Source organism: Bombina bombina, chromosome 7 (genome assembly GCF_027579735.1).
Source record: "Bombina bombina isolate aBomBom1 chromosome 7, aBomBom1.pri, whole genome shotgun sequence".
Taxonomy (NCBI): Eukaryota; Metazoa; Chordata; class Amphibia; order Anura; family Bombinatoridae; genus Bombina; species Bombina bombina.
The window spans coordinates 503,294,393-503,319,666 of record NC_069505.1 but is presented as its reverse complement, the minus strand read 5'-3'; the positions used below and the strand labels follow the sequence as shown (position 1 = coordinate 503,319,666).

The following is a 25,274-nucleotide window of genomic DNA, read 5'->3' as shown; positions in this document are numbered from 1 at the left end:
TTTTTTTTCATGACTGGTGAGGCTCTACCTCCCCTGACTACACATATCTGCACCCTTGTAAGTACCCACAAAAACCCCCACCCAAGGTGCAGCCCTTCAATAGTTAACGCACACCTCACTGTAACTCTAACCCTGATCCCACCACTGGATTAACCCATTCTTCCTCGTACCATTTGATTCACACCTTATTTACACTCCTGTAATAATAAAATCATCCTTTTCCTAAAAACATAGTTCAGAGACAATTTCTATGATTTTCTTCAAGAAGCAAGAACACAGACAGTGGACTTATTTTGATGTTTTCCATTTTATTTGAAATTTAAAAAGTTGACCCAAAACCAAATGTTCCGTCTGCTCTCCAGACAGTTACTTGATGACAGCAAATTTGGAGGATGCATATGAAAATCCTTCAAATAATCTCTGTTCCTCTGATGAAATAGACACATTCCAGGCTTTAGATGATTCCACTTCTGGTAATGGTCGAGGAGACTGCCAATGGTTCCTATAAAATTAGAAAAGTCAATAATTAATAGTTAATATTGCACCATTTTGTAAAATCAATATTCTTCAGTGTAAACTCCACTGTCAGATGTACCAGTATTTTGGTTATGTGAGAACATACCCTTTCACCACTTCAGTTACTGCATTGGCACAAGGACTTGACAGACGTAGAAATCATTGGTTCTTTAGATCAAGCCTTAGCTTGTGATTATGCACTTACCACCACTGGGATGAAAGGAGGCTCCACTTTGCGTTGCTCTAGCTGCACCCAGTCAAGACCCTGGAAGATTGGGTGCTCGCAAATTAGGCCAAAGGCACCTATCCGCCTTGATGGTTGTTTACATAAGAGCTGAAAAAAGAAGCAGAAGGAATATAGTACCCTACTTTGTGGAATACGAAATACGTCTTATTTTTATAGAATACAGATTTCTGAAATAAGCTGAGTGGATACAAAAGCACATAATTCAAGATAGTGAGATTGATAGAAAGCCCATTCTGTATGCCCTGCTTAGATATTATACCCATAATACATTTGGAATATATGATGCAGGGACATTTCATTATTCATATTTACAAAAAAGTCAATAATATATGCTAAAATATACAGAAATTTGTTTATATATAACACTGAGCATTGTTCAAATACTCATGTGTCAACTAAATTGAACCTGCAACTTGCCCCCTCACCCTTAATATGATGTCTGTTAGGAATTATTGTTATCATGACTAGCGCCATCTTGTTCTTCGCCGCCATTTTGTCTTAGGCATCCATCTTGGGTAATGAATCTTTTATTATAGTGGTTTATTATGTAGTAAGAAATATGCTGATGTTAGGGAGACTTGCATAGATATAATAGCCCTGAGAATGACCCTGACGATGTGCTTGGATGCATTGTTATCTCTACAAGATGTCAAACGGCTGTGATTTGTGCTGGGCTAGGAGGCCCAGTTACTGTTTATCTGTGGTTAGGTATTTCTGTAGAAATGACTCCCTAACACGCCTTTTCTTCCAATTATATTTTAAATGAGTTTCTTTGTTCTTATAGAAATACTATGTGAAATGATGTAATTATGAATACGTCACTTGTTAAACCTATATCCTGTAATTCTTGGCTATAAAAGTGCCTAACAACTGGTAATAAACAGAATAGCTTTTGGAATCATAGCTGCGTGGTCTGAAATCTATTCTCCTGGACATCCTGAACAGATAAGTACTGATTTCCAGCTGGTATGGTGTGCCCGATGCCCAGTCCTGAACTGACACCCCCCTCCTGAAACCAACACGTAACAGTTTATGGTGTCAGAAGTGGGATTTACACTGGGTGAGTGGATCAGTGTTTATTTACTCTGCTTTCCCTCTGTGAATCTGAACCTAAATTTAGTTGGTTTTATTTTTTTTGTAATAGGTGTTGGTAATATATGATAAAGGGTTAAAAAAGAGATTCCTGCATTAAAGAAAGAAGCAGGGTTTGTGCGAAGGTTTGAGTCCTGTTTTGGCACTTGTGATAAATCCCTCTAGACAGGTTAATAGTCCTGTGCTAGTTCTAGACAGGTTAATAGTCCTGTGCTAGTTTATGACAGGTATTGTAGTCCTGTCTGGTAAGCGCGCAAGTTAAGTTAGCATGCAATTTGACGGAAGATTTTTAAGTTAAGTTCCCCGGGCAAATTGACATTGCTGTGTTGAAGTTGTCCCTATACATTCCTATAGTAGATTTTTGTTACCTATCACTGGAAATTGGATACTAATTTGTTTGCTTGCTTGCTTTTTATTGCTATAAAATTGCTGTGCTGTTTTGTGCTTAAAATATATATTAAGTGACTGTGCATTTTATTACTGCTGCTCTTTTTGTGTTGTTAAAGAAAAGTGGAGTCTGCCCATAGCCAAATATTGTTAATAATGCACAGAGAAGAGGAAAATGTTATTGCATTTGACTCAGCTGTGTAGAGTCAGAGAAAAGAAATAAACTGTTACAGCAGCTCCGTTAAGTACAAATTTTTTCTTTCTTTTGTTTGCAGTAATGAAAAGGAAATTTTGTATATTTGGATGTGTCATGTGTTATGTGTCTGGTATTATGTGTCAAAGAGTTGCTTAGATCAACAGAATAACAAAATAAAAAATAAATAAATAAAAAAAATGGAACGAGGATGTTTTTTATCCTGTTTTGAAATGTTTCTCAAGTCGTGGGGAGATGGCCATTCCTTACGATTTCGGGGACTTTTCAAATACATTGTAAATTTGGTGGAAAGTTGATCTTATTGTGTTTTATGTGTCTTTGGTATGTTTTTTGAATATTTGTTTTCCGGAGGAAAGGAAAAAAAAGGGAGTGAATTTATGGTATGTGAGATGAGATTGTGGGTGTTTATCCCTGTAAAAATGAACACGGACGTTGTAATGAGGTATTTGAAGTTTGCTTGTTATAGCTTTATAAATGTATTTTAAAGTCAACAGCATGTTTTAAATATGTGTGTTATTAATAAGCAGTTTTAGTTTTAAGTGATATTTGTTGTATGCAAATAAAAAAAACTGTCCACCTGATGCAGCATATAAATATATTGTTTTTGCAAGGAAGCAAGGAAACTAATTAAAGGATTTGTGAATGTGCAGATGATTGAGTGACTTGTGATAAATGGTTAGTCCTTAAAGGGACAGTGTACTGTAAATTGTTTTTTGAAATTAATGCATTGTCAATGGCTTGTTATACAAGCTGAATATTTTAAAATGTAGGAGAAGTTGCATTTGCAAGTTTGTGTATATATGAAGTAAATTGTAATGGGTTGAATTGTCTGTAAGATCAGAGCTCAGTGCGTAGACAGAGCACTAGAAAACTGTCATTTTATTATTTAAAGGACCAGTTCACTCATGTGAAAGGAGTTCAGGAGCAGCAATAACACTATGGCCTAGATTTGGAGTTCGGCGGTAGCCGTCAAAACCAGCGTTAGAGGCTCCTAACGCTGGTTTTAGGCTACCGCCGGTATTTGGAGTCAGTGATTAAAGGGTCTAACGCTCACTTTTCAGCCGCGACTTTTCCATACCGCAGATCCCCCTACGCCATTTGCGTATCCTATCTTTTCAATGGGATCTTTCTAACGCCGGTATTTAGAGTCGTTTCTGAAGTGAGCGTTAGAGCTCTAACGACAAAATTCCAGCCGCCTGAAAATAGCAGGAGTTAAGAGCTTTCTGGCTAACGCCGGTTCATAAAGCTCTTAACTACTGTACCCTAAAGTACACTAACACCCATAAACTACCTATGTACCCCTAAACCGAGCTCCCCCCACATCGCCGCCACTCGATTAAAATTTTTAACCCCTAATCTGCCGACCGCCACCTACGTTATACGTATGTACCCCTAATCTGCTGCCCCTAACCCCGCCGACCCCTGTATTACATTTATTAACCCCTAACCTGCCCCCCACAACGTCGCCGCCAGCTACTTAAAATAATTAACCCCTAATCTTCCGACCGCAAAGCGCCGCCACCTACATTATCCTTATGTACCCCTAATCTGCTACCCCTAACACCGCCGACCCCTATATTATATTTATTAACCCCTAATCTGCCCCCCTCAACGTCGCCGACACCTGCCTACACTTATTAACCCCTAATCTGCCGAGCGGACCGCACCGCTACTATAATAAAGTTATTAACCCCTAACCCGCCTCACTAACCCTATAATAAATAGTATTAACCCCCTAATCTGCCCTCCCTAACATCGCCGACACCTAACTTCAATTATTAACCCCTAATCTGACGACCAGAGCTCACCGCTATTCTAATAAATTGATTAACCCCTAAAGCTAAGTCTAACCCTAACACTAACACCCCCCTAACTTAAATATAATTTACATCTAACGAAATAAATTAACTCTTATTAAATAAATTATTCCTATTTAAAGCTAAATACTTACCTGTAAAATAAATCCTAATATAGCTACAATATAAATTATAATTATATTATAGCTATTTTAGGATTAATATTTATTTTACAGGCAACTTTGTAATTATTTTAACCAGGTACAATAGCTATTAAATAGTTAAGAACTATTTAATAGTTACCTAGTTAAAATAATAACAAATTTACCTGTAAAATAAATCCTAACCTAAGATATAATTAAACCTAACACTACCCTATCAATAAAATAATTAAATAAACTACCTACAATTACCTACAATTAACCTAACACTACACTATCAATAAATTAATTAAACACAATTGCTACAAATAAATACAATTAAATAAACTAGCTAAAGTACAAAAAATAAAAAAGAACTAAGTTACAAAAAATAAAAAAATATTTACAAACATAAGAAAAATATTACAACAATTTTAAACTAATTACACCTACTCTAAGCCCCCTAATAAAATAACAAAGACCCCCAAAATAAAAAATTCCCTACCCTAGTCTAAATTTAAAAAGTTACAAGCTCTTTTACCTTACCAGCCCTGAACAGGGCCCTTTGCGGGGCATGCCCCAAGAATTTCAGCTCTTTTGCCTGTAAAAGAATAAATACAATACCCCCCCCCCAACATTACAACCCACCACCCACATACCCCTAATCTAACCCAAACCCCCCTTAAATAAACCTAACACTAAGCCCCTGAAGATCTTCCTACCTTGTCTTCACCATACCAGGTTCACCGATCCGTCCTGGCTCCAACATCTTCATCCAACCCAAGCGGGGGTTGGCGATCCATCATCCGGTGCTGAAGAGGTCCAGAAGAGGCTCCAAAGTCTTCCTCCTATCCGGCAAGAAGAGGACATCCGGCCCGGCAAACATCTTCTCCAAGCGGCATCTTCGATCTTCTTCCATCCGGTGCGGAGCGGGTCCATCTTGAAGCAGGCGACGCGGATCCATCCTCTTCTTCCGTTGTCTCCCGACTAATGACGGTTCCTTTAAGGGACGTCATCCAAGATGGCGTCCCTCGAATTCCGATTGGCTGATAGGATTCTATCAGCCAATCGGAATTAAGGTAGGAATTTTCTGATTGGCTGATGGAATCAGCCAATCAGAATCAAGTTCAATCCGATTGGCTGATCCAATCAGCCAATCAGATTGAGCTCGCATTCTATTGGCTGATCGGAACAGCCAATAGAATGCGAGCTCAATCTGATTGGCTGATTGGATCAGCCAATCGGATTGAACTAGATTCTGATTGGCTGATTCCATCAGCCAATCAGAAAATTCCTACCTTAATTCCGATTGGCTGATAGAATCCTATCAGCCAATCGGAATTCGAGGGACGCCATCTTGGATGACGTCCCTTAAAGGAACAGTCATTCGTCGTTCAGTCGTTGGTCCGGATGGATGTTCCGCGCTGGAGGTCTTCAGGATCCTGCCGCTTCGCTCCGGATGGAAGACCATAGAAGATGCCGCCTGGATGATGACTTCAATCGGATGGAAGATCCTCTTCTGCCCCGCTTGGATGAAGACTTTGACCGGATCATGGACCTCTTCAGCCCCCCGCTTGGGCTTGGATCAGGACATCGGAGGAGCTCTTCAGGACGGATCGGTGAACCTGGATGGTGAAGACAAGGTAGGAAGATCTTCAGGGGCTTAGTGTTAGGTTTATTTAAGGGGGGTTTGGGTTAGATTAGGGGTATGTGGGTGGTGGGTTGTAATGTTGGGGGGGGGGGTATTGTATTTATTCTTTTACAGGCAAAAGAGCTGAAATTCTTGGGGCATGCCCCGCAAAGGGCCCTGTTCAGGGCTGGTAAGGTAAAAGAGCTTGTAACTTGTTTAATTTAGAATAGGGTAGGGAATTTTTTATTTTGGGGGTCTTTGTTATTTTATTAGGGGGCTTAGAGTAGGTGTAATTAGTTTAAAATTGTTGTAATATTTTTCTTATGTTTGTAAATATTTTTTTATTTTTTGTAACTTAGTTCTTTTTTATTTTTTGTACTTTAGCTAGTTTATTTAATTGTATTTATTTGTAGCAATTGTGTTTAATTAATTTATTGATAGTGTAGTGTTAGGTTAATTGTAGGTAATTGTAGGTAGTTTATTTAATTATTTTATTGATAGGGTAGTGTTAGGTTTAATTATATCTTAGGTTAGGATTTATTTTACAGGTAAATTAGTTATTATTTTAACTAGGTAACTATTAAATAGTTCTTAACTATTTAATAGCTATTGTACCTGGTTAAAATAATTACAAAGTTGCCTGTAAAATAAATATTAATCCTAAAATAGCTATAATATAATTATAATTTATATTGTAGCTATATTAGGATTTATTTTACAGGTAAGTATTTAGCTTTAAATAGGAATAAGTTATTTAATAAGAGTTAATTTATTTCGTTAGATGTAAATTTATATTTAAGTTAGGGGGGTGTTAGTGTTAGGGTTAGACTTAGCTTTAGGGGTTAATACATTTATTAGAATAGCGGTGAGCTCCGGTCGTCAGATTAGGGGTTAATAATTGAAGTTAGGTGTCGGCGATGTTAGGGAGGGCAGATTAGGGGTTAATACTATTTATGATAGGGTTAGTGAGGCGGGTTAGGGGTTAATAACTTTATTATAGTAGCGCTCAGGTCCGCTCGGCAGATTAGGGGTTAATAAGTGTAGGCAGGTGTCGGCGACGTTGTGGGGGGGCAGATTAGGGGTTAATAAATATAATATAGGGGTCGGCGGTGTTAGGGGCAGCAGATTAGGGGTACATAGGGATAACGTAGGTTTGCGGCGGTTTACGGAGCGGCAGATTAGGGGTTAAAAAAAAATGCAGGGGTCAGCGATAGCGGGGGGCGGCAGATTAGGGGTTAATAAGTGTAAGGCTAGGGGTGTTTAGACTCGGGGTAAATGTTAGAGTGTTAGGTGCAGACGTAGGAAGTGTTTCCCCATAGGAAACAATGGGGCTGCGTTAGGAGCTGAACGCTGCTTTTTTGCAGGTGTTAGGTTTTTTTTCAGCTCAAACAGCCCCATTGTTTCCTATGGGAGAATCGTGCACGAGCACGTTTTTGAGGCCGGCCGCGTCCGTAAGCAACTCTGGTATCGAGAGTTACATTTGCGGTAAAAATGCTCTACGCTCCTTTTTTGGAGCCTAACGCAGCATTTGTTTGAACTCTCGATACCAGAGTTAAATTTATGGTGCGGCCAGAAAAAAGCCCGCAGAGCGTTAACAGCCCTTTTACCGCATTCTATTGGCTGATCGGAACAGCCAATAGAATGCGAGCTCAATCTGATTGGCTGATTGGATCAGCCAATCGGATTGAACTTGATTCTGATTGGCTGATTCCATCAGCCAATCAGAAAATTCCTACCTTAATTCCGATTGGCTGATAGAATCCTATCAGCCAATCGGAATTCGAGGGACGCCATCTTGGATGACGTCCCTTAAAGGAACAGTCATTCGTCGTTCAGTCGTCGGTCCGGATGGATGTTCCGCGCTGGAGGTCTTCAGGATCCTGCCGCTTCGCTCCGGATGGAAGACCAGAGAAGATGCCGCCTGGATGATGACTTCAATCGGATGGAAGATCCTCTTCTGCCCCGCTGGGATGAAGACTTTGACCGGATCATGGACCTCTTCAGCCCCCCGCTTGGGCTTGGATCAGGACATCGGAGGAGCTCTTCAGGACGGATCGGTGAACCTGGATGGTGAAGACAAGGTAGGAAGATCTTCAGGGGCTTAGTGTTAGGTTTATTTAAGGGGGGTTTGGGTTAGATTAGGGGTATGTGGGTGGTGGGTTGTAATGTTGGGGGGGGGGGTATTGTATTTATTCTTTTACAGGCAAAAGAGCTGAAATTCTTGGGGCATGCCCCGCAAAGGGCCCTGTTCAGGGCTGGTAAAGTAAAAGAGCTTGTAACTTTTTTAATTTAGAATAGGGTAGGGAATTTTTTATTTTGGGGGCTTTGTTATTTTATTAGGGGGCTTAGAGTAGGTGTAATTAGTTTAAAATTGTTGTAATATTTTTCTTATGTTTGTAAATATTTTTTTATTTTTTGTAACTTAGTTCTTTTTTATTTTTTGTACTTTAGCTAGTTTATTTAATTGTATTTATTTGTAGGAATTGTGTTTAATTAATTTATTGATAGTGTAGTGTTAGGTTAATTGTAGGTAATTGTAGGTAGTTTATTTAATTATTTTATTGATAGGGTAGTGTTAGGTTTAATTATATCTTAGGTTAGGATTTATTTTACAGGTAAATTAGTTATTATTTTAACTAGGTAACTATTAAATAGTTCTTAACTATTTAATAGCTATTGTACCTGGTTAAAATAATTACAAAGTTGCCTGTAAAATAAATATTAATCCTAAAATAGCTATAATATAATTATAATTTATATTGTAGCTATATTAGGATTTATTTTACAGGTAAGTATTTAGCTTTAAATAGGAATCATTTATTTAATAAGAGTTAATTTATTTCGTTAGATGTAAATTATATTTAAGTTAGGGGGGTGTTAGTGTTAGGGTTAGACTTAGCTTTAGGGGTTAATCAATTTATTAGAATAGCGGTGAGCTCCGGTCGTCAGATTAGGGGTTAATAATTGAAGTTAGGTGTCGGCGATGTTAGGGAGGGCAGATTAGGGGGTTAATACTATTTATTATAGGGTTAGTGAGGCGGGGTTAGGGGTTAATAACTTTATTATAGTAGCGCTCAGGTCCGCTCGGCAGATTAGGGGTTAATAAGTGTAGGCAGGTGTCGGCGACGTTGAGGGGGGCAGATTAGGGGTTAATAAATATAATATAGGGGTCGGGCGGTGTTAGGGGTAGCAGATTAGGGGTACATAGGGATAACGTAGGTGGCGGCGCTTTGCGGTCGGAAGATTAGGGGTTAATTATTTTAAGTAGCTGGCGGCGACGTTGTGGGGGGCAGGTTAGGGGTTAATAAATGTAATACAGGGGTCGGCGGGGTTAGGGGCAGCAGATTAGGGGTACATAAGTATAACGTAGGTGGCGGTCGGCAGATTAGGGGTTAAAAAATTTTATTCGAGTGGCGGCGATGTGGGGGGGAGCTCGGTTTAGGGGTACATAGGTAGTTTATGGGTGTTAGTGTACTTTAGGGTACAGTAGTTAAGAGCTTTATGAACCGGCGTTAGCCAGAAAGCTCTTAACTCCTGCTATTTTCAGGCGGCTGGAGTTTTGTCGTTAGAGCTCTAACGCTCACTTCAGAAACGACTCTAAATACCAGCGTTAGAAAGATCCCATTGAAAAGATAGGATACGCAAATGGCGTAGGGGGATCTGCGGTATGGAAAAGTCGCGGCTGAAAAGTGAGCGTTAGACCCTTTAATCACTGACTCCAAATACCAGCGGGCGGCCAAAACCAGCGTTAGGAGCCTCTAACGCTGGTTTTGACGGCTACCGCCGAACTCCAAATCTAGGCCTTAGTGTTGCGATATGTGAGACTAGCAAAGAAAAAAAAAAAAAAGACGAACAGAGGAGTGAAAATATTTAAAGGGATACAGGCAAACTTATATAAAATCTGAGATTTTAAGGAAATATTTACAGAGAAGACAATGAGGTTTACTGTAAGCCTCACACTAGTATATTTAACTGTATCAGCAGTTTCAATTAAAGATAATTTTTAATTTGAGTAAAATGTCCCTTTAACTAGCCTGCATCCCACTGTGAGTGTGTTTTTATGCTGGTTATGCTTGCTTAGGCTATTTAATGAATGTCAGTATACATTTTTATTATAAGTAAGGCCAATGACTCATTGGGAATAATTTAAAGGGGAAATGTTATTATAATTTTTTTGTAGAAAGCTTATTTTATTTTTTTGTTATATACATTTGTTACATTTGGCTAGAGAGCTGCAGAATGGTGAATATCAAATTATAAACAAAGTTAAATCAAATAATTGTGTTGTTATTAAAATTTTGGTTATGTAAAAGTATAGACTGGATTCTAGCAGCTTTTCACAAATTATTTGTGCCACACTTGATTTACTTAAAGGGACAGTCTACCATATAATTGTTATTGTTTTAAAGATAGGTAATCCCTTTATTACCCCTTCCCCAGTGTTGCATGGCCAACACAGTTGTATTGGTATGCTTTTTGCCTCTGTAGTTGCCTTGTATCTAGGAACCTTCTTCCAGCTCCCTGGTCACATGACTGTGACTGTTTATGGTCTATTGTCTTAAATTTAGCATTGTTTTGTGCTGGATCTTGGATGACCCCCTGTGCCTGAACACAGTGTTATCTATACGGCCCACATGTATTTTGTCTCTCTGTGTTGGAAAGAGATTTTTTAAAGCCTGTGATAAGAGGCAGCCCTCAAAGGCTTAGAAATTAGCATATGAGCCTACCTATGTTTAGTTTAAACTAAGAATACCAAGAGAAAAATTTGATGATAAAAGTAAATTGGAAAGTTGATTAAAATTAAAAGTCCTATCTGAATAATGAAAGTTTAATTTATACTAAAATGTCCCTTTAACAGTGGATTTGCATGGTGCATGCGAGCAGGAGCTATATAGAACAGTGGCTGTATCATTATTATCTAATTATTCCCAAAATTGGATACTTAGGTGTTTGTGTGTTCTTTTGTAAATTTATGGTTAGGGATTTTATTTGTAAATATGCAACTGGAGTTTATTGATCTTCTGAAGTGATTGCATTATTAGTGTGATCTCATAGTATTGTGCATGGTAGAATTTGCAAATCTAGGGCCTAGAAAGTTGTTATAGGATTTTAATTATTTGTAGAGTTTTGCTAGAATGTAGGATTTTTCAGTGCTGTGTTTTAGTGAATGTAAATATATGTGTTGAATTTCAGGTTAATTCTGGTTGTTAAAAATTTGTGTCGACTGTTCATGTTTTGTTTTGTAAAATGGACAATTGGTTAAAGTGTTTTCTAAGAGAATGTTGTGTTTTTATTTTTCGTGAATGCGTGTGGTAAGGTGCTGTATGAATGGAATATTGCATGTGGAGGTGTATTTGATTTTGCTTGCTATTGAAAATTGTATTCTGCATGCATGAGTGGAGTGCATAATTTGTCTTTTAGTTTCTTGTTATGTTGTGTTTGCGTGCCACATGGGATGTTTCACGCAAACGCAAAAAAAAGGGGGAAGTATTGATGAGTATCTTTATGTGATAGGGGTGATTGTTTTTAGGTAAGAAGGTGAACCTAAAACGTTTTGAATCTCCTCTTACAATGTTATTGCCTAACCACCAGCTGTGCCCTAAATTTCCCTGTCTTATCCCTATGCAGGATGCACTACGTCCCTAGGATTGTCTAGAACTTTCCTTCATTGGGAATCTGGCCACGGACATCATCTACCTTGATGGCCACCCCAGTCGTAGCCTGTATACTCATACACCACTCCTTTTACCCTCCCTGGTGGCTTCTATCTCTTCATTGTCTTTCTGTGTTTTGTTTTGCTCTCATATTTCAGATGCCTAAAATGTTTTATTTTTCTATTTGGTTCTTAACACTATATTTGTATTTGCAGGAGGAGATCATGCAGCTGTATCCAGAGATTAAAGACACTAACGGAATTATTTTTGAGTTTTTTTCCATATTTAGGTAAAATCTGTACAGATAAAATTCCATAAGTGCACTCTTCAAAAGATTAAAGATGGAATGCAAGTAAACCTTTAAAGAAAGAAAAGATGAAGATAAAAGACCTTTTGTCAAGCTTGTTTTAACCACCATACTGCAGTAAAAGTTGCTGAACTATCTTTGGATCCATTCTTTGCTTTGCATGCTGGTACCAGCCCCAGAACTGGACTCTGGGTAATCCATGACTGTCTCCTCTGATGTGTGTCGTCAGAACATAAAGACTATCCTTCTCTGGACTGTGCCTTGCCGGTGGATATGGAGGACCTGTTATGCTGTTACAGGGTCAACCAATTAAATTAGGGGAGTATTGTTTTAACTCGTGTACTTATATTTCTTGTTTTGTACGCTATTGTATTGGTGTTATTTTTTGTTGATCACATTAGTTATAGTCATATAGTTTTGTCTGCAGAAAAGTGTAACCCTTTAGATAAGTGTAAGTCTAAACTTTGCAGTATTGTAACCTACTGAATGGCCCACTGAGTATAGAAAATATGTTTGCACCTTTATAATTTAAAGAAAATGCTGAAATATATCAGAATATTTTAGACCCTCCACCCTGTGGAACATAATGAGGACATGTCTCAGCTAGAAGTTTATATTAATTAGACAGATAAATATTTGTTTAGGGAGTAGCATAATTATAGTCATATTGATAGTATATTTTCTACATGCCATGGCTCTTATTGGAGCTATGTTATGAAAGCAAATGTATTTTGTTTCCCTTTTATTAATTGGTATGGTACTTGCAATTTGAATTTGGTAATTCCAGATGTTTGTCAAAGAAAGGATTTATCTTACCATACAGATGTGTTTACCTTTAAGAGATTTTGTAGTTTTAAATAATGTTATGATTGTATTCTTTCCTCATACAGGAGTGTGAGAGAATTTAGGTTGCATAAAATAATTAGTAAACTAATAAATGTTTATATCAGATGAGATTGTTGACTATTAAGATCATAGTTGGAGAATTATAAACATTATAGATAGTAGCTGTGCAGAATAAAGCAGCACTAGGTTCTTTTACTTTTAGTAGTTCAAAGTAACCGTGTAAAGAAATTCATTTGAGAGAAAATGTTTTTATTGACAGTTTTATTTTTCATTTTGCTACATGGCAGGCCTTAGCATAAGTTTTAGTATAGCCATGCAGCCTCTTGAGGAAGTTTAGCAGTTTTCACTTGCTTAATATTCATGAAGTATCATTTAAATTGTATAGAGAAGCTGTGAATTATTCTCTGTAAAGTATCAATGTATTTAGTTTGTATTATATATCCACAATGTTTACATAGGATGAGTTAAGCTAAAGGAATTGTGATGCTTACAAAAAAAGATTAAAAAAGTTTTATTTGGACATAATTGTGATTGTATTTGGGTGTGTACTCATCTTGTGCTGTTTCTGTTTTCTTCATAGACTCCCTGTGACTTGAGTGTCTGCTTGCCATGGGGATCCACTGGCTGCCTTGTCTACCCCATGAAAAAACCATCAGATTTCCAGCATCTCCCTGTGGAAGAACACTGGATAAGCACCCCTACTGCAAATGAACTGTTGGAGAACTGTATTATAGCAAAGTGTTTGAGGAAGGTGAAGAGGACAAAGGCTGTTCTTAAAATGATAAGAGGCCACCTAGAGACAGTTGTGCTGTTACCATGTCATGCTTTACTGTGGAGAAAGGAACTGTTGGAAATATTGGGGGTTGCTAGCAATGCAGGTGGAGAAATAAGAGATGCAGCGTTGTTTGGGGGTAGATGGGGGGCTGGTTGGGTCTTTGTGCAGATAGACCAGTAGTTTGGGGATGCTGGGAGGTGAACGGAGAGTATTGGAGGGACCGCACCTATGTGTAGTGACAAATTGTGCCCTATTAGCCTATAAAATTATACCACTACATATGAATATTTTGCTGTATATTATTCTCACATAGAGTCCTGTTACCATAGTATTAAGCTTATACTGTTCTTAAAGGCTTTACTAATTTTCTGCGCCTGTCTATTTTTGTGTTATTCTGTTAGAATAAAAGAGTGGTATGTTAGGAATTATTGTTAGCATGACTAGTGCCATCTTGTCCTTCGCCGCCATTTTGTCTTAGGCATCCATCTTGGGTAATGAATCTTTTATTATAGTGGTTTATTATGTAGTAAGAAATATGCTGATGTTAGGGAGACTTCAATAGATATAATAGCCCTGAGAATGACCCTGACGATGTGCTTGGATGCATTGTTATCTCTACAAGATGTCAAACGGCTGTGATTTGTGCTGGGCTAGGAGGCCCAGTTACTATTTATCTGTGGTTAGGTATTTCTGTAGAAATGACTCCCTAACACTCCTTTTCTTCCAATTATATTTGAAATGAGTTTCTTTGTTCTTATAGAAATACTATGTGAAATGATGTAATTATGAATACGTCACTTGTTAAACCTATATGCTGTAATTCTTGGCTATAAAAGTGCCTAACAATTGGTAATAAACAGAATAGCTTTTGGAATCATAGCTGCGTGGTCTGAAATCTATTCTCCTGGACGTCCTGAACAGATAAGTACTGATTTCCAGCTGGTATGGTGTGCCCGATGCCCAGTCCTGAACTGACACCCCCCTCCTGAAACCAACACGTAACAATGTCCCTTTAGTACTCCGTACAACTATCTAATGTGTTTCTTGTTTTCTCGTTGTACATATTCATCTCTTTGTATTGCTCCTCTGTTTGCTAATATGTCCTCAAATACTCAACTTTATGATGAAGTCCTTGGTCCAGTATTCCAGCCAGTTTGGATAGACTGGTTCCTCCTTTACAACAGCCAATGGTAGACGATTTAATGCTGACCATGTTTCTTGTTGAAGAAAAGGGTGCACTCCAATGGCCATTTCATAGATGGTTACTCCAAAAGACCACCAGTCAACAGCACAGGTATAGCTCTTATGTAAGTACATCTGTCCAGGGAATATTTAGAGGTTAATTTCAAATATTTTAATTATTTTCAACAGATTGCATTGCAAAACAATATTGAAGATTGTATATAACAGGGAAGTGGCTCTTCGGGGGAGGAGCATCACTATCCTGAAAAGGAGAGAGTTACTAGAGCTACTTTACCTTTCCAATTTTAAATTGTGAATGGCTTACAATAAGAGAGGCTTTCTCAAATATTTTAATCTACAATTAGTGACTTATGTATCAAAGAAAAAAACAATTATATAGCATGTTAAAAATGACATTAGAATAAGAATTAACCACAATTTAACCAAACACCATAATATTAAATACAAATAATTAAAAAGAAGCAATGTCAAATCAAAATGATTTACATAGAAAAAGTCTCCAGGATTTACTTAAGATGGAGATGAGATGTGAAATTAGATAGATTCCAGAAATCAAATACTACTTTCTGATCACTGTATGCTTGAGACGTAACAAGATGGAAAATACCTTCCACTGGAAGTTAATTATTCATCTGCATCCTACAATTTGCCAACTGATCCACTTTTGTTTACTTTTTTCATTAAATCATTAATTGATGCTTCCTTTTAATACTACCTTAAAGGGACAGTCAAGTCCAAGAAAAGTTTCATAATTCAAATAGGGCATGTCATTTTTTTTAATTTTCAAAAGAGCTTTATTTAAATAATATGCAAATACACTTCATAAAATGCATGTACAAGATATACGTCAGAGAAGATACCAAGCAAAATATCACTAATACAGCACATTGTGCATATTCTGAAAAAACACGATATATACATATATATATTCTCCATGAGTTTGACGTACTAAATCATATTTTTGTTAAATCAGTGTATCTCTCTATTGTTCCCATTGTTAGCACTGCAGACCACTCTTGGATCTTATTGATAAAACTGGTAAAAGTACTGATGGGAGCTCAAAAAACAAATAAACTAAACAAAACAGATTACAAACATCAAAAGGAACTAAGGGGATAGGAAACAGGAATCTATATCAGTGTGAGTGATATTAGATGGCTTAATTTATATCTGTATAGGCCTCCCATAGGCCTGTGGCACTCTCACCTGTGATATATATAAAAAGAACGGGTACACTGAGCGCCTGCCTAGAAATGACCCTAGCTTCGGAAATTGACTCCTAGTAGTCAATAATATACTAAGTAGAATGAAATGGATACCAAAGCGCCAAAAAAAAGGCTGGGTCTGAACTAACAAAGGCTAAAAACACAATTCAGTAAAATAAATTACACTTTAATTACAAATATGCATGGTTCCATGTACTAAACAACTTATAAAAATAGAAAAACAAGGTAATACAATCAGAGACACTGGCCTTAACCAATGGCTAGTGTGAAGAATGCTAAAAATTCCTGGTTTCCCAGTGTACGGTAATCAAGGTGTCCTTGGACTAGGGTGAACACTTAATCTAATGGTGTGTTGAAGATAGGGTACACCGATAATCCTACAAATGTCTTAGAGTAAATAAAATATAAATATATATAACTGTCCCAAAGTTGAATGTAGATTTGTCCTTGATCGTAACAGCTGTGTCTGTGAGCTACAATAATGTGTCGTTGAGGTGGTTGGGCTAACGATTAGATATAACTGCGTGTGTAGAATGGGCACAATAAAAAAGTGTTGCACAACTCAGTGCTAAATTAGGTGTCTGTGAAACGTGCAAACTAAGGGACATTTAAAATATAACTTCCATATAAATAAGTAATCAAAAATATATATAAAACTACAACCTTCAAAGTATATGTGACATAGATTAGCCAATCATAACAGAATTTGATGATCCGTGTATCGTAAAAAAAATACAAATTCAGCAGTACAAAATATATGAAAAAATAAAAATAATTAAAAATCAAAAATCAGTGGCCACTGTGTGAAAAAGAAAGTTAAGTGAACAGTCAATCTAACAAACAGATCTTCCTAAAACTCCTTTAAATAGGATAACGTTCCTGCAGTAATCCTGCAACCGCAGCAGGAGCGGAGTTAGTATGTAAAGGAAAGTCTTGGTCTTCTCAGACGCTAAGCAATCCACAACGGTACCTAAAATAATAAAAACAAACAATAGTGCAGATGGTTTTCCTAATCTTCTAACAATTGAAAAATAACTCACCAGTCGACTCGTTTCGGTCTGTACTAGACCTTTATCAAAACTGATAAACAGTCTTGATAAAGGTCTAGTACAGACCGAAATGCGTCGACTGGTGAGTTCTTTTTCAATTGTTAGAAGATTAGGAAAACCATCTGCACCATTGTTTGTTTTTATTATTTTAGGTACCATTGTGGATTGCTTAGCGTCTGAGGAGACCAAGACTTTCCTTTACATAATAACTCCGCTCCTGCTGCGGTTGCAGGATTACTGCAGGAACGTTATCCTATTTAAAGAGATTTAGGAAGATCTGTTTGTTGGATTGACTGTTCACTTAACTTTCTTTTTCACACAGTGGCCACTGATTTTTGATTTTTAATTATTTTTATTTTTTCATATATTTTGTACTGCTGAATTTGTATTTTTTTACGATACACGGATCATCAAATTCTGTTATGATTGGCTAATCTATGTCACATATACTTTGAAGGTTGTAGTTTTATATATATTTTTGATTACTTATTTGTATGGAAGTTATATCTAAATGTCACTTAGTTTGCACGTTCACAGACACCTGATTTAGCACTGAGTTGTGCAACACTTTTTTATTGTGCCCATTCTACACACGCAGTCATATCTAATCGTTAGCCCAACCACCTCAACAACACATTATTGTAGCTCACAGACACAGCTGTTACGATCAAGGACAAATCTACATTCAACTTTGGGACAGTTATATATATTTATATTTTATTTACTCTAAGACATTTGTAGGATTATCGGTGTACCCTATCTTCAACACACCATTAGATTAAAGGGACAGTTTACTCAAAATTTTTCTCCCCTTTAATTTGTTCCCAATGATCCACTTTACCTGCTGGAGTGTATTAAATTGTTTACAAGTAGCTCCTTTACCCTTATATTGGCATTTGAAATTGTTAATTTAGCATGTGGTATCCCCACCTATTCTGAAAGTTTGTGGCCGCGTGTACCAGCTATAGATAAGCTTTGTAAACACAGCCAGCAGAAGAAATTACACTCCCAGTGTGATAAAGCAGAGATAAGGTAATAAAATGTTGATTTTCCATTGTTCTCTCAAAGTATTGGTGATTGTTTTAAGGACAGATATAAGATAAAGAAGCAGGTATATGTGCACAATGTGATACAGTAATGAGATCTGATTATACCTACAAGCTCAACCTATTTTATTAGGCTGTGGCTTCAAAACACAAAATCAGAGCTTTAATATACAGAAATAAACCTTAAAAAGCTAATTTTCATACATTTTTTACTCTGCAGTTGGTAAAAAAAGCAATTGTAAACACATTAAGGGAAAAACTATTTTACAGTATACTGTCCCTTTAAGTGTTCACCCTAGTCCAAGGACACCTTGATTACCGTACACTGGGAAACCAGGAATCTTTAGCGTTCTTCACACTAGCCATTGGTTAAGGCCAGTGTCTCTGATTGTATTACCTTGTTTTTATATTTTTAGAAGTTGTTTAGTACATATATATAAAAAGCATATAGGGAGAAGATTTGGGTTTTAAAGGGGGACTGATAAAGATTAGAATTGTAAGCGGGAGTTAATAACTTATATGTAACACCTTGTGTTTTTAGGATGGGGATATCTGTGGGAGACAAAAACTGAGCGGGTAGATATACTTGGAGCTATATATTAAACTCTAGGGCCACAATGCAGTGGTATGATCTTCAGGTGGTTTCTAAGGAGTTATCCTTCCGAAATATATGGGCTTAATTGATGTTTTGCCGTCCACTCTACTATTAAGTGCATATATTCAAACATGTGGATAGAAGGGATTAGTGTTTACAGTTGTTGCCCTGATAAGGTGTTTAGCCCATTCCACCCACCGCGGGCCCCGGCCGTAAGCCACGCGGAGGAGGGGGGGGGAGGTCACACCGTGATCGCTCTGGTAAGGCTAGTTTACCTGTTGTAAAGCAGCGAGCAGCATAAATAACTTCAGTAGTGATATTCTTTTGGTATGAGTAAAAAGGCTCTAACTGGTCAACAAAGGGAAGTATGTATGTAAAAACCCATGCAACACATTGTAACTTAGATAATCGCTAGAAAGGGTATAATTAACATGCTCCAGAACCTCCTGACATAGTCGCATGTTTCATCATATATGTAGAGCTATGCAGTCTGCTCTGATGCACTATCCCACCGACCCCCATTAGAATACAATAAGTACCAGCTCAGAACCTTAGAGCGTGCAGAATAAACTATTTATAGATGGAACAATAACATATAATATACCCCTGTAGGACCAGTCGAGTCAGGGTTGTAATGTCCGAAAGGGGCATCTGCAGCCTACCCCTTTCCTGTTTTTGGGTAGCGATCGCTCGCTTGGAAGTGACTAATGTCCCAATATGAGTCATTTGTATATCTCCGCCATCCGGTCTCAGCTGGAACGTTATGCCAACGATCGAAGAGCAGTTCAGAGAGTCTTTTTGATGCCCTCAGAGCCTGCTGTGAAACCACAGGTCCCAAATTCCGTCTCATCTCTATGATTGCAAATGAAACCCTTGTACAAGGTATTCAGCTGTTTAGCGGTATCTATCACTTTGCTATGCTGTGACTCCATGAGACCATCCGTCTGTGAGCCCACGTCTGATTTCCCAATAGGTATGACACATCTTTGATATGACTACTTTTGTTGAGGCCAATACAGACGTCTAGCAGGTGTCAGTGTATGAGGGCTACTTTGGTAAACATGCAGTCTGGGTTGTGTCTAAAGTCCATTATTGGCTGTAATATTCCGTGGCCAGGCGTTGTGCGTTGATGTTCTGTACATGTTTTGCAATGGAGTGTATTAGGTGTAGTGGATTCCATTAGACCGGCTCCATTTTGGCTGCTGAAATCAGAGGTTCTCTCTTTTTGATCCTCCGGTGCACTATCGGAGCAAATTTTACTCATCAGATAGTCATATGGCGCCTTGACCAGTAGTGATTCAAAGATTTTCTCCAATCTTTCCATAGATGATGGAAGGCGATGTTGTTTCTCCGGTTCTATCACACAGATCATTGTGAATAAGGGGAAGTAAAATGAAGCTTCCGCACAGTTCCTCCCAGTATTTATCACCTATGGTGTTGTAAAAGAATTAAAGTCCCGTAGGATATAAATTGTGAAGAGGTTCAGTAAGCTAGATTTCTCTAGCAGCACCGATAACCCGGCTCTACCCGGGGGGGAGGTGGAAACCTGTCAGCAGGCCGCCGCCTAAGGCCTTTCTCCGAACTGAGTCCCCAATGTCATATAAACAGCAAAATTAAATGATTTTGGCTCCTGGATACCTGTTCCATGGAGTTGTCAAATAATATGCTTTTGTTCTTGCTGTTAAATGCCAACAATCGGCGGATTATTGGGAGATCTTTTGGAGCCTACAGAAAATGCGTCCTGTTCTGAACGCTGCACGGACACGCCCCCAGGGCATGTCATTTTAAACAACTTTCCAATTTATTTTTATCACCAAATTTGCTTTGTTCTCTTGTTATTCTTAGTTGAAAGCTAAACCTAGGAGGTTCATATGCTAATTTCTTAGACCTTAAAGGCCGCATCTAAGCTGAATGCATTTTGACCACTAGAGGTCGTTAGTTCATGTGTTTCATATAGATAACATTGAGCTCATGCACGTTAATTTACAGAGGAGTGAGCATTGATTGGCTAAAGAAGTGAAATAAGGGGGCAGTCTGCAGAGGCTTAGATACAAAGTAATTACAGAGGTAAAACGTGTATTATTATAACTGTGTTGGTTATGCAAAACTAGGAAATGGGTAATTAAGGGATTATCTATTGTTTAAAACAACAAAAATTCTGGTGTTGACTGTCCCTTTAACTATTTTCTCATTTTGCAGTAAAATGCAGCTACAGTGGTAGTTAAATAGAAAAAAAAATAATTTTTCTTCTATAAGATACGACGAGTCCACGGATTAATCCTTTACTTGTGGGATATTATCCTCCTGCTAACAGGAAGTGGCAAAGAGAACCACAGCAGAGCTGTCTATATAGCTCCTCCCTTGACTCCACCCCCCAGTCATTCTCTTTGCCTACACTAAGTAATAGGAAGGGTAAAGTGAAAGAGGTGATTAAATGTTAGTTTTTATTTTCTTCAAGCAAGACTTTTTTATTTTAAATGGTACCGTTGAGTGCTATTTTTTCCCAGGCAGCAGATGGAATGAAGATTTTTGCCTGGAGACTGATGATCTTAGCAGTTGTTACTAAGATCCAGAGTAGTTCCCACAGAATGGCTGAGAAGTACTTAAGAAACTTCAGTGTGAGGAACGTTTTTCATGCTACAAGCATTGAGGTATGTTCAGTCATTTTTTTCTGGAGAGACTGTGTTATTTCAGAATTGGCTGACAGTATCCCCATTAGGGAAAGGGTAAGCAGTAATCCTAATGTATAGAGAGGGGTATTACTGGACCTATATGTTGGGCTGTAAAAAATGGTTGACACTGATGACATGAAGTTTGTGGGCAAACAATTCTATGTTGGGAGGTAAAATAACGTTTTTTGTGGCAAACGTTTTCAATTTATTTTGGGCTGAAAAGCATCACAATAGAGGGTACACATGGCTTCATTTAGATGGGTATATGAACCCACATGGCTAGGTTTTTTTAGACCGCTCTGGTGCGGTTATTGTTAAGGCTGTGAGACATTGAGTTAGATGGGCGGGGCCTATTTTCGCGCCTCATTTGTATTTCCCATGCAAGCAGCAAACTCCAGCTCCGGTGGGCCTTTCAGGAAAAATTGGGCCTAATTGAAGGGTTAATCCGATTTTGCAGACCCCTGAGGGCAGGTAGGCGCCACAGCAGGGCTGTGGCGAGGTGCAGGGGGTGTTTTTGTTTAACTATAACATTTTTGGTATAAAGTTTTTTGTTCTTAAGGGTTAAGTATTCCTTTTCTTGCGGGGCAATCTTAGCTGACAAGTTGGGATACATTTATCATAAAATTGAGATAATTTTATCGTTTTAAAGCTTTCGAAAAATTGTATGCTTTTTTTTTCTCTTAAAGGCGCAGTACCGTTTTTTCAGATTGTTATTTTTTTCACAAAATAAAGTGTTTTCAAAGCCCTGTTTGTGGTCATTACTAGCGCTGTTTTAACATGTCTGGGACATTGAGGAAAAGGCCAATGTTCAGTGTTTTAGATAGCCATTGTGGAACCCCCCACTCAAATGGTGTCCTGAATAGGCCTTACCAGTGCAAAGACATATTTTAGCTTGATAAAGGAGATATGTCTCAGGATGATGCTCAGTCAGAGAGAATCAGGTTATTGCAATCTACTTCTCCTCAAGTGTCACAACCTTTAACGCCCGCTCCAAGGCCGACGCGCTAAGTACTTCTAGTGCGTCTAATTCTTTCACCAGCAAGATATGGCTGCAGTTATTCTGACTGCCTTTTCAGAGGTATTATCGTAAACTCCAGGTTTACAGGGTAAGCGCAGTAGGTCTCCGGTATTAGAGTAAATGGGCCCCTGAGCCCCGTCTGATGCTTTATTGGCCATACCCCCGATGTACCCTCACAGTGCTCTGATTTGGGGGGGGGGGAATTGCTGTCTGAGGGAGAGCTTTCTGATTCAGGAAAGATGTTCCCTCCAACAGACTCAGATGTGACGGCCTTTAAATTTAAGCTTGAACACCTCCGCTTGTTACTCAGGGTGGTCTTAGCGACTCTGGATGATTGTGACCCTATTGTCATCCCGCCAGAGAAATTGTGTAAGATGGATAAATATCTAGAGGTACCTACTTACACTGATGTTTTTCCAGTCCCTAGAAGAATTTCGGACATTGTTACTAAGGAATAGGATAGACCAGGTATTCCGTTCTCTCCCCCTCCTACTTTTAAGAAAATGTTTCCCATATCTGACACCATTCGGGATTTGTGGCAGACGGTCCCTAAGGTGGAGGGAGCTATTTCTACCCTGGCTAAGCGTACAACTATATCTATTGAGGACAGTTGTGCTTTCAAAGATCCTATGGATAAAAAATTAGAAGGGCTTCTAAAGAAGTTGTTTATTCATCAGGGTTTTCTTCTGCAACCTATAGCGTGCATTGTTCCAGTAACTACTGTAGCAGCTTTTTGGTTTGAGGCTCTAGAGGAGTCTATTAAGATTGAGACCCCATTCGATGATATTTTGGATAGAATTAAGGCTCTCAAGCTAGCAAATTCTTTTATTACAGGATGCCCGCTTTCCAAATGCTAAATTAGTGGCTAAGAATGCAGGCTTTGCCATTTTAATGCGTAGAGCGTTATGGCTTAAGTCATGGTCTGCTGATGTGTCATCTAAATCAAGCTTTTAGCTATTCCCTTTAAGGGTAAGAACCTTATTCGGGCCTGAACTAAAGGAGATCATTTTTTTTTTTTTTTTTTTTATATAAATTTTTTATTGAGGTTGTGCGAAAACAATACAACTTATATAAGACATGTCAGTAAGACAAACATAAATGGTACATTTCAATGTGACAATATCTATATAGATAGAAGACAAAATTCTTAATAAGAATAATCAGATGAACCTCTTTTTCTATTTTACCTGAGCTGAAATTAACAATTTGAATGGTCATTTTTAGTCGCATAGTTATTTCTTCTTTAAAAAATAGTTTTATAACCATTTCAACTTCGTATAGACTTAGACATAGAATGCAGTTGTAGCTGCGACAGTGGTGAAACAGTGTTCTGTGATTTAAAAGCTATTTAGCATATTCAATTAGTAGGTAATATAAAAAGTTATGAAAGGCGGCATAGGCGAGATTAGCCGCTTATTTAACCCTCCTAAACTACGGAGGTATATTAAGATGGGGGAGGGGGGGGAGGGAGGGTGGTAGTATGAAGGGTGATATACAGAATACATGAACAGAGCCACTAGGTCTGATGAGAAGCAAAAGTCTGGAACTACCTGCAAGGGTTTATACATATTTCTAATGAAGCATATTGGTATTCCCACATCTAACCAATTGGTCCTCTTTTCCATATATATGTTGTCTATGCCGTCTATGGGAATACAGATGAGAAGGCTCAGGGGACACCTAAGCCTTTAGGAGCATTCACAATGTTAGGGGACAGGCATAGCACATTTGTTTCAATCCTCAGTGCAATTAACTATATGAGTGTGCAAGGAAGTGTACATGTAAATAAATATATAAGACCCCTAGGGCCGGTCAGCTGAATCTTAAATAACAGCCTTCATGTGATACTTATGCATTTATAAAGAGGGTGGTGATAAATACTATTGTCTAGCACTTCAATAACAGGGAAACACAACCAAAAGTCTTTTCAAACATAGCTTGTAAATACAAACATCAACATTAGAGGGTAAGAGACCCCCCTTTAAACACATCAAATTAGAATGCTGTAAAATTGTAGAGAACTTGTAACCCTCCTTTTTTTCTCTTCTTTCGCTTTTTCTTCCTTTCCTTTTTTTTTTTTTTTAAACTTGACAATTAGACCATGTAAATAGGATAGAATATAACATCAGAACAATCTAATGGAGATAGACTAGCCCCTGTGACCTAAGGTGCTCAGAAGCCCACCATGTATGCCAAGAAATAGGAGTTTGTAATAGTGCATACATAACTAGTAAATTACAGTGGAACATACATACTCCAGAATAAACACAAACTCACCTCACTGTTGTATCCCCATATATCAAGTTGTATAGTGTATCTGTAAAGGGCAACTCGATAAGGGTAGGCACTAGAAAGCATGGAGAAAGCCTGATTAATAGAGTGAACTAAACTGAGTCAAACGTGATATACTGTGTACAGTGTAACTAAGCTTAGACTCCCCTCCGGTGGTAGAAGCTGGTAATTACATCTTATAAGAAAGAATATTGATTTACGTCCTCAATTCTGTGATTGTGGAAGAGATCTATCTATTGAACTATATAAAGCAGATTATCTGCTAATCTATTACTTGCAGCAACTGTTGAAAACCAGCTAGACATTATTTAAGATAGTTGAGCTACACAGTGTATATACATTTTTTCCCGTGGATAAACCAGCACTTTTACCCTAGAAAGTCACGTTTTATAGCAGAATAAATATGGTGAAATTGAGTAGATTAGCATACCATTTGCAGTTGCCCACACTGTTACAATAACACAATGAAAGAAAACACAGGCATACCAAACGTACTGAACTAAAAAACAAGTTGAAAACTCTAATTCTATATATGCTCTCTAAAAGCAGGTTAATCTTAAAGAACCTTA

General features: G+C 37.9%; 1 protein-coding gene across 2 annotated transcripts; it reads right to left on the bottom strand.

The window, feature by feature from the left end:
• Positions 1-288: 288 nt before the first annotated feature.
• Positions 289-24,780, bottom strand: LOC128636037 (uncharacterized). 2 transcript variants are annotated; one of them, XM_053689112.1, is made up of 4 exons: positions 24,691-24,780; positions 14,722-14,921; positions 722-850; positions 289-502 (listed from the first exon to the last, which is right to left on the bottom strand). In XM_053689112.1, exons 2-4 carry the CDS (start codon positions 14,815-14,817, stop codon positions 455-457), a joined length of 273 nt encoding a protein of 90 aa, XP_053545087.1. In that variant the 5' UTR covers positions 14,818-14,921; positions 24,691-24,780; the 3' UTR covers positions 289-454. The 2 variants fall into 2 exon arrangements, with proteins under 2 accessions (XP_053545087.1, XP_053545086.1); XM_053689111.1 differs by lacking the exons at positions 289-502; positions 722-850 and having other exon boundaries at positions 14,692-14,921; positions 24,691-24,774.
• Positions 24,781-25,274: the final 494 nt, after the last annotated feature.